The sequence below is a fragment of the Lathyrus oleraceus genome, chromosome 1 (assembly GCF_024323335.1).
Source record: "Lathyrus oleraceus cultivar Zhongwan6 chromosome 1, CAAS_Psat_ZW6_1.0, whole genome shotgun sequence".
Taxonomy (NCBI): Eukaryota; Viridiplantae; Streptophyta; class Magnoliopsida; order Fabales; family Fabaceae; genus Lathyrus; species Lathyrus oleraceus.
The window spans coordinates 200,664,264-200,674,634 of NC_066579.1; the positions used below are offsets into that span (position 1 = coordinate 200,664,264).

Here is a 10,371-nt window from a genome sequence, read left to right on the forward strand (position 1 = left end):
TTGTACACTAACAAACAAACATAGACTACCAAACATCACAACAATTATTTCCCTTGTTTCCCACTCAAACATTCACACCAATGTCATCATTCAACCAACTTCGCTATTGCTCCATTGTGACCTCATCAATACAAACAACACAGCATAACTCCAAAAACATGTGCAAGAAACTCAGTTATGGTGACGTCGATCTGTCTACACAACTGGCGAGAATTACAAAAAATGCTTAATGATTCAATCCATGAGAGTTCTTATTAAACAACCGAGGTAAATCTAACAAGACCTAAATGAGAGTTACGACCTCATGGGTGCGGAATCGGTGGCCACTTCGATCAATCGGGTCATAATCAATAAGGTAAAAAATTATTCACGCATGTAATTCAAATTTAATTTTATAAAAACAGCATTTAATTTATTTATTTTTGTTAATTAATAATTTGTTATATTAATTATATTAAAATAAGGAAATCTTAATAATATAATTAACTATATTAAATATATCATTATTTATAGTAATTATATTAATTATAGTAGTTAACTATTAAAGACTAAAATATTAATAATTATAGAAACAAAAATATATGTCACTTATAACCGATTGGTGCTCCCTACTGAAAATAGGTGAACAAATGCCAATTGGGTATAAGTCTTTATCTCGTACTAATTATTTATGTTTGAAACATAGTATTACGGAGAAAGTAAAGTTGAGTATTACTGTTATTAGGTAAATTTTCTATTATTGATGTCACTTTTCTATAAATTAATTTATTCATATTTATTTATTGTGATATAGACGATTCGTTAAATTCTCATAGATTTAGATAGATTATAAAAAAATATTGCCATTTTAATTAATTATTTAAATTTAATTAATATACCTTTGAAATGGTGGTGATCTTAAACAAAATTATTGAGGTTTGGCATGTGAAATCATTTTAATCTCTTAAAATTAAGGGTGGACAACAGGCGGTTTCGGCTCGAAAAAGAATTTTGACGAGATCCTTTAGCTTTTATCTCTTGCATCCTTCCTTCTCTTAGTTGATGTTGATGTTATTTCTCTTGTGTTGTGTTTAGAGTATTTTATTAGTAATTTCAAACGCATCTTTGATTTAGAGAGTAAAAGAGAAGAAAAATTCGTTACAAGTGAAGAGATAGTTCACACAGTGAAATCTTGAAGATTGCAAATGTTAGTTTTTAAGAGAGACAAAGAGACATGTCAATAAAGTGGTGTTTTTCAAAATCAGACTTTTTGACCTTTTTGTCACTTTTCTGAAAATATATTCCTCAATTGTCATTAAGGGCTGGACAACGGGCCGGATTGGACGGTTTCGGGCCCAAAAGTCTCACCCTCCCAACCCGCGGTTAAGTCATATAAGCTCATTTTCGCCCATTTTTGTAATCGGTTTGGACGGGTTGGGTTAGGACGGGTTGCGGGTTATGCAATCGGTTTAATCGGTTTTATTGGGTTGATATTATTTTGAGCCCAATAATACATTTTGATAATATTTTGAGCTACAAATTACTACAATTTAGATTCAAAATAAATTCAAAGTATCAAAAACTTCAATCCAAAATAACAACTGTTATGCTACTTCCACACAGACCTTAAAAAGAAATTAATAAATTACAACCACTGTATCATATACAAAAACTCAAAATACATGAGAAACAAGAGAACTTTTGAAAGTATATCAAACAGTTGACTGTCCATATTACATCTGCACATGGTTGGTTCATTCAGATGTCTCATTGTTCTTACTCTACTCTCTCAATTACTCATTATTTTCTACGCAAAAGTTGACTGTATTTGCAATTTAGAGAAGAAAGCAGTATCATACCGAGAGAATCTCTCAGTAGCTGGGTCAGCTTGCTATTTCTGCAAACAAAGAAACATAAAATTATGTGATACCTTGACGAGGCTAGTTTTGAAACATTGTCAGAGTAAAGCTTTTTACACTATTAATCAATAACAGCGGCAAAATACTTGCCTGTAAGGCACATGACACCTCTTTCTCTTCAAAGCTGCAAGGACATCAGCTAGAGCTGAAAGAGAAAGATTAATGGCACAACCTTCGTCAAGTGTTAGTCCTCTGGCCCCGGTTTTTAGCAATCGTCCGCTGCCTCCAAGATCAACCATCCACAACTTACTTGTTTTGCTTTTGGCTTCGGAAGAATCCCCACGTCTAAATATGTTTATCCTTGTCAAGCTAGATATATAAAGCTAAACAGATAAAGTAACTATCAAGCAGAGAAAACCATGAAAATGTTTTGGAGTATCTAATTAGAACTGTGACTCACCAGTGCGACCTGCTTGATGCCTGGTTTACATTTGTCCACGAGGTTGATCTGAATCGTTTTCCTTTGTTGTACCACCATTTTGCTTTAGCACTCTCGGAAATTTGCACTTCTGAGAGACCCTCAATTTCCACCAATCCCTTTGGATCTGTTTGGATGTTGAGATTGCTGTAAAAGTAGTTGGTGAGCCACAGTGTTCTCAAGTAGAATTGATTCTAACTTGAAGCTAGAATCTGAAATTTTTGCCTCTACAATTGATTTTTAGCCTCAAATTTATTGATTAGCCCAGTTTTACATAAATAAGTCAACTTATATTCAATTATCTTTTAGGCAGAATCAAGTTTTAGTGAAAAAAAGTAAAAAGGTTACCACTTAGTGAGAGGTTCATGTGTTCTACAAGACTGTCTTGGAGACAGCAGATCCCTGACATGGCCCATGTAAACTTCCAACATACTCATTGAAAAAGTAAAAGAGGACGAAGCATCCATTGACGCTTGACGAAAGAGTTCTTCAATAGCTCGAGGAATAATCCCTAACTGCTCATTTGTACCATCCTAAAATTAATCATATACAATCAGAAACCACAACATACATTGGATAACATTAATTAGCAGATGAACACAATTTTGACATCACTGACCATGGTGAATGTCTTGCATGTGCCGGTTTGACCATAAGCGAAAACGCACACATTGTGCCCGTCCATTGCAGATCTTAGAATTGGCTCCACTTCAACAAAAACACTTTCTGCAGATGTTCATACAATGGTAAACACAGTAAAATTTGGTACAAATATCAAATAATTAAAATTAGGTAACACAACAAAATGGAATTTGATAGAGTACTAACCTTGAGTTGTATCTTGATGAAAAACCTTATCAAACGCAAACTCTTTTCTTGTCCCACCAAACTTAACTCGAACTCTCTCTGATTCAGCTGATACAGGTTCATAATTTCTTCTCTTCTCTTTCGAAAGATTCGGTCGAATCCTACAAAACACTCTAATGCTCCCTGAATAACAAAATGAAAATTTTCAACCCTCTAATAAAAATAACATATTAACATATAATAGAAACCCCAATTAAGACTCTACCTTTGATATCCAATATCTTACTCAATGCTTGTCTCCTCTTTCCATCCACTACTCTCTGCTTCAGCCTCAGTTCCTCAACCTCTCCTGCATAAAACAAAACAAAATCAGCAACATTTATTTCACTTTCACATATTTAATTCAACAAAAACCAAAAAAGGAAATAAAAAGATTTCTAATTTATCTATACTTTGTAAATTGGATATCAAGTGTTGAATCTCGTTGTTTTGTTGCTCAGGAACAACAACCACATCAGTGTAAACTTTTGAAACCGGTAATAACCCTTCAACTGAATCAGAGTTTGAAACCTGAGTTTCAGTTTCTGAAGGCAGCAGCTGAGTCTGGTCTTCTCCATTAGAAAGCAACATATTTCCACTCACAAGTAAGAGAAGTTTCTAGAGGCTTTTGCAAAACGACGAGAAGCTAGAACATGAATAATGAAGCATGCGTTATGGTGAAGCTAATCATGTAGAGAAGAAGAAAAGAAAAAAAATAACCGTGATTTCTGTAACGTAAACGAAAAACCAGAAAAAAAGAAAAGAAAAAAGTGAGGTTGAAACAAAGGAAGCACTGATTTTGAAGCAGGGTGTGAAGATCAACCCTAAGTTCCAAAGGAAGCACTGATATTTAAAAAAAAATCAATTAAAATCATGAGGTGAAAATGAGGAAAAATGATACTTATAAGCTCAAATGCTACTTAAAGCTAAGCCTGGCCATGGTTCAGTTTCTTTAATTTCACAATTTTTCTAGAAATTGCTAAGCATAAAACTGTTGAAGACTAAATCCAATCAAAATAATGCGTATAAAACTCCAAAAATCATCAACCACATGAAATTCATAGGTACGTATATAAAAACCTAGGCTGGTGAACGGTGATTGAATACATACCGGAACGGAATTAGCGGTGAGTGTGTTGGCAGAAAAGAGCGGCGAGCCACGAAGCGTTGGAAGATGAGTTGAGGTGTGGAAGCAGCAGAAACCGAAAGCGGCGCGTGGATTGAAAATTGGGCGGTGAGTGGTGAGAGTTGAAGGTGGTGGGTGGTGAATGATGGTGGTGGAACGATGTTGAGAATTGAAGCTAGAATATTTTCATGGAGGTGCGGCTGTGAGTGAGAGAACAAAAAATGCTTACTGGTATTGGGTGTGAGTGAGAGAACAGGAAAAAAAGAATGAACTTTCGCTGCTGGAAAACCCTAGGAGGGTATCTCAATTGGGCGGGTTAGGGTATCCGCGGTTCAGAATTTTGAACCCGACCCGCCCATATAAACCCAATTGAAACTGCTATATTTAAATCACTGGCCCGGTAGACCGTTTGAATCCGCCCATTTCGGTTTTCTTTTTCGGTTACTGGCGGATTTGGCCGGGTGAACGGTTCTTGTCCACCCCTAGTCATTATATGAAAATAAATTTTCAATCTACCACCTTTTTGCATTCTTTTAATTAGATTTAAATGTATTTTTTTCCTCCAACTTTTATTTTTTTATTTTTTTATAAAAAAAATAGTTTTTTTATTCCTCTATTTAATATATATTGAATTTTTTTAATTCCCCTTCAATTTTGTATAGTTGACACTTTATTTTATGACGTTGACATGACGTGGTTTTTTATGACAAACTGTATTTCTATTTGGTTAAAGAAAAATAAGGTTATCCAACTACAATACACCATTGGTTAGATTTAAACATACATCTACAAGATATAATTTTGCTTTCAATTCAAAGTAAATCAGCCTGCAATACCTACATTTATTGACAATTACCATTATAAGAACAACACAGGTTAGCAAACATTGTCTCAAAGATGCATACTTCTTACGCATAAAGTTATCCGGTGTCTCAGCCTGAATGCCAAGAAGTCTCGTGATTTCTATAAACTTGCAATCATTTATCTGTTGCATTGCATTGAAGTTCATGCAAATAACAGACTTTGGATATCAAACCAAACAAGTCGTGAAGTGACTAAGTTACTTTAATTCAATGTTGTTATGATATAGTCTAACTTGTGTAGTATAAGTCCAAAGTTAATTAGGGCTTAGAGTTTGTTACTTGGTATTTAAGTTAGTTGTATATAAATATATATATTTTGTAATTCAGTTTGTACAATCATAATTGAACAATTCAATCCTTATTTCATATTTTCTCTCTCTCTCTTTCTCTCTTCACTAAAAGTGTCTCACGCGTTAACAAATTGGTATCTAGAGTTCCGGTTAGATTCTTGATCGTGTTTTCAAGAATCACAAATTAGTGATCGTGTTTCCGAGATCGTGGGTTGTTAATCAATCGCTGCAAAGATGAATGGTACTAATGGAATTCTGAATTATCTTCCAATTCTTGACGGTAAAAATTGGAACCGATGGAGCAAGCAAATGAAGTCCTTGTTCGAATTTCATGAAACCTTGCAAGTGGTTACTCATGGTATCCATGAGCTTGCTAATAATGCAACCGGTGCTCAAAGAGTCCCGAACAAGGAGGCAAAGAAGAAAGACTGCAACGCCGCATATTGCATTCAATCGGCGGCAGATTCGGAGAATTTCGATAAGATCTCTCATGTTGAATCGGCGAAAGAGGCATGATTTATTCTTGTCAAGTGCTATGAAGGAGGTGAGAAAATCAAAGACATCAAATTGCAGACTTTGCGGCGGCAATATAAATTGTTGTAGATGGGAGAAGATGAAAATATTGCAGGCTATGTGTCAAATGTGCAGAATCTCGTCCATCTCATGAAGGGTTGTGGTGAAACTCTAACTGATAAGATTATAGTTGATAAGGTAATGCATACATTGACCTCTCACTTTGATCACATTATCGTAGCTATTTAAGAATCCGACAATCTTGAAACCCTGAAATTGGAAGATTTGGTTGGTTCGTTGGAGGCACATGAGATTATGATTGTCGAAAGGAAAGGGGTTCAAGATTCGATACAAGCACTGCATGCTCAGTTTTGGAAGAAGCATGGTGGTTCTGATAAGTTCAAAGGAAAAGAAGACAAGAATCATATCAACAAGTCTTGGTCGAACCCGCAAAAACATAAATTCAATGATAGGGCTTCTAAATCCTCAAAAAGGGGAGAAGGAAACTCAAATCAGAAAGACAAAGAGAAAAAAGGTATCTGGTGCTATAATTGTGAAAAGTGGTGTCTGTCATACCCCAAAATTTGCCCATTAATCTCGCAAAACATTTCTCGAAGCACTCCAACTCATTCTGCAAGGCACTGACCTTAAAGGAACAAAAGCCCAGCTCACAACAGGCCCAATCCAGAAAAAGGCCCAAACTAGCTCGCTCGCTAGGCGAGCAACTCCTTCGCCTAGCGAATCTTGCGAATACCAGAATTATTGGGCTTCATTCTGAGCCCATTAGGTCACAAATGGCCTGCTCGCTAGGCGAGCAAATCCTTCGCCTAGCGAACCCTTCGCTACAACGCTCGCCTAGCGAAGCTTGCAATATACCAGAATTTTTGGGCTTCATTCTGAGCCCATTAGGTCACCACAATCACTATAAATACCGACACTTCAGTCACGAAAAAGGGGGAGAAAGGGAAAAACGGAGGAAGACGGACCGAAACCCTGGAGACCAACTCAGAGAATTCCGAGTAAAGAAACCCTAAAGGCCGCTCATCCGCACCAAGGTTGCCTCCGCCCAATTCGACCCGATTTGCCAATCCAAAGCTGCAATTCCATTGCAAACAGGTTTGCGCATCTCTACTGTTTTATGCTTTTAATCGGTAATCGCTACATACATAAGGCATCATGATTAAATTTTCGGATATGTAATTTGATTTCACATGTGAATTTAAGTATGCCTGAATATCCTGAATGTTTGTCCATGCTATTCCTGTAATTAAATGCCATAAAGTTCAGGGTGCCGGAATCATGCTGCTATCAAACTCAAAACCCGTAGCAGCTCGCTAGCACATCGCTAAGCGAGCCTGTAGCGAGCACTCGCTAAGCCTTCGCTAGGCGAAGCAGGAGCGAACGGGACAGTGGCTGTTTTGTTTCTTTTCTGTTCTGCCTTATGTTTATCTAATCAAGATTTATTATAATTCTGCATCATTTGGCCTGACTTTATGACTGTTGTTTTTATGTTGTGATGCAATTTTCAATTGTACTTTATCTCGATGTTCTAACCCGTGTGCTGAATTGTGTAAAGGCTTACATATTCCCGAGGAAACGGACGGCTAGGTATTCCACTTTATGTGTGGGATACCCTTATGGAGATGGATTCTGAATTACTTAATTTTTATGTGGAGATTCATCCTAAATTCCCTAGCTGATGTTAATGTATTGATTTCGTCGATTTTAATGTGGACCCAATTACTTAATCGATTACGGCTATCTAATTAATTGTAAAACTTTGCCTTTAAATATGCGATCTTGGACTTCTCTTTGTTACCCTACGATATTACGGTATTACGGTCATGTCCCGCGAATGTGGGGATATACTTAGCAAAGACCCTTCGATTAAATCATCATAAAATAAATCATAGTCCCTCGGATGTTGACTTCGAATATATGATTTTGTCCCTCGATGACCCTTCGGTGTAGCCTACGGTTAAATGATGATAGTCCCTTCGAATTCTAAGGTATCCTTACAACCGTTGCTTTCAATGACCCTACGATGACCCTTTTACATCCAAAGGATAAAACTGCTTATTTCTCAATAATAAGGACGGTTTTACCCTCACAAGGATAGGAAATGCCCATCAAGACCTTGGGTAGGTATAACTCTTAATTTCTTACTCACAAATTGAAATACTTTTCACACCTCACACCTTTTCAAAACATCTTTTAGAAAATCACCACTTGGTATACATTCATGCTAGAATCATTACCGAGTTATATTTTTCTAAACAACTTTCAAAACTAAACGAGATAACCACTTTGTATACATTCATACAAGAATCATTACAAAGTTAAATTCTCTTTTCAAAACACTTTCTAAACAATGCACAACCACTTTTTCCAGACAAACATAAGTGATCAAGCAATTAAGAGCTCATGGATAACCATGGATACAAAGGGTGCTAACACCTTCCCTTTGTATAATGTACCTCCCGAACCCAAAATCTAATTAAGGTCTTTCCTGTTCTTTTCCACCTTTCCTTATTGGATAAAAGAAAAGTCGGTGGCGACTCTTGCTAACCGCGACATTTGCTTTCCAAAGCAAAAACACAAAAAGTCAGTTCACCGTATGACAGAACTGGCGACTCTGCTGGGGACAATAAAGAGAGGTCACCTTACGAAATCATTTATGTTTTCAATTGTTCCTTCTTTTAAGGGTATTTTCGAGTGAAAGATCCTACACCCGGATCTAGTGTACCTTAGGTAAGTAGCAATAGATCATCGCGACTATCCGGCGTATACTGGAGTGGTTAAAATGATGGCTACGGTTAATGTGACACTTTGGATGTCCTGATGTTCCTTATGTTTACTTGAGGAAAAATTTGGCATTCGCGTGGTGTCATCAAAGCATTAACCAGACCTTTAGAACCCTAATTGACTCATCCTAGCCATTAGAAAGTAGTGAGATAACTGGCTTCGGTTCCGACTGAGGTTGGTTGAGACTCGATACTACACTCTTTGAGATTGGACTTTAGGGAAGCTTCGGTCAACCACTTGGTGTTGCACTGAAGTGGACTTAAAGGAAGGTCAATGATTGGAGATCCTTCTAGAACCCGGTTACTATTCTAGGACAGGTTGAACCAACCAAAATTCAGTGGGGAGGGTACTTACCTATGGAACTCATGCAAGCCTTAAAACCTAGGACTGATTGTTGTGTGACTTGCTTGTGCTTGTTATTCACTTAACATCATAACATCATAACATCATAACATCATAACATCATAACATCATGACATCATGACATCATGGCATTGTACTAACTGTTTCAAGGACTTTAAACATTGAAAACATTTCATACATTGCATAGCATAACATTGCATAACAGGTATTCTAAGGGATCAGTGTTCTCACGGTTTTCCTCCAAACAGAAAAATGGACCTCGAACAAACTGTCAAAGATCTCCATGCTCAGAATGCTTAACTCCAGGAGATGATCTTGAACTTATCCAAGGGGCAGGAGGAACTGAAGGCTCTCTTGCTCGAGAAGAAAAAGGACAAGAAATCTGTGAGTTACATCAACCCGGGAAGAAGGCTTAAAGGACAGGCCGCAGGAGTCAAGTTTAGAATTCCGAATGGTCCAGAAGAGGAGGCAGAGAATGATTTAGAAGAGGAGAATGTTGATCTCTCCAACCCTGAAGACGACGATGAAGATTATGAGAATGAACAGTACTCTCCAAGAGATGACAAGTACAAGTTGCTGGAAGAACGCATGCTAGCTATGGAGGGTCAAAAGACGCCCAGTCTGGATTTCGAAAGCTTAAATCTGGTCTCTGATGTGGTCATTACTCGCAAATTCAAGATCCCCACTTTCACTATATACGATGGGGCATCTTGTCCTCAGATGCATCTGAGAGCTTATGTGAGAAAGATTCAGCCGTATACCACTGATAGGAAACTATGGATCCATTTCTTCCAAGAGAGTCTGTCTGGCACACAGTTAGAATGGTACTATCAGCTCGAGAGCTCTGACATCCGCACCTGGACTGATTTAGCGACAGCTTTCTACAAGCACTACCAGTATAATTCTGAATTAGCACCTACTCGGCTACAGTTGCAGAATATGACCATGGGGCTCTAAAGAAAGCTTCAAAGAATATGCTCAAAAATGGAGAGATTTGGCTGGCAGAGTCAAACCCCCTATGACTGATCGAGAATTAGTGGACATGTTCATGAGCACACTGACTGGCCCATTCTACAGCCATCTATTGAGGAGTTCCTCATTGGGTTTCACTGAACTTATATTGACAGGTGAGCATGTTGAGCGCGGCATTCGAAGTGGAAAGATACAGGCGGCTACCTCCGATCCTCCGGAGACTCCTAATGACATCACTGCCCCTCTGCCTAACCATGACGAGACTGTCAATGCTGTG

General features: G+C 37.6%; 1 protein-coding gene across 1 annotated transcript; it reads right to left on the reverse strand.

The window, feature by feature from the left end:
- Positions 1-1,545: 1,545 nt before the first annotated feature.
- LOC127127497 (kinesin-like protein KIN-14U) lies at positions 1,546-3,753 on the reverse strand. The gene is made up of 8 exons (XM_051056694.1): positions 3,576-3,753; positions 3,389-3,472; positions 3,145-3,306; positions 2,936-3,042; positions 2,665-2,849; positions 2,299-2,463; positions 1,989-2,207; positions 1,546-1,876 (listed from the first exon to the last, which is right to left on the reverse strand). The coding sequence occupies exons 1-8, from the start codon at positions 3,751-3,753 to the stop codon at positions 1,780-1,782; spliced, it is 1,197 nt and encodes a 398-aa protein (XP_050912651.1). The 3' UTR covers positions 1,546-1,779.
- Positions 3,754-10,371: the final 6,618 nt, after the last annotated feature.

Excerpts from the sequence above, each read along its gene's own strand:
- LOC127127497 (XM_051056694.1), bottom strand. The coding sequence starts at position 3,753 with ATGTTGCTTTCTAATGGAGAAGACCAGACTCAGCTGCTGCCTTCAGAA. Across the intron at positions 3,307-3,388 it reads TAAGATATTGGATATCAAAG|GGAGCATTAGAGTGTTTTGT; the intron begins GTAGAGTCTTAA and ends TTTGTTATTCAG. Across the intron at positions 1,877-1,988 it reads AGGTGTCATGTGCCTTACAG|AAATAGCAAGCTGACCCAGC; the intron begins GCAAGTATTTTG and ends CTTTGTTTGCAG.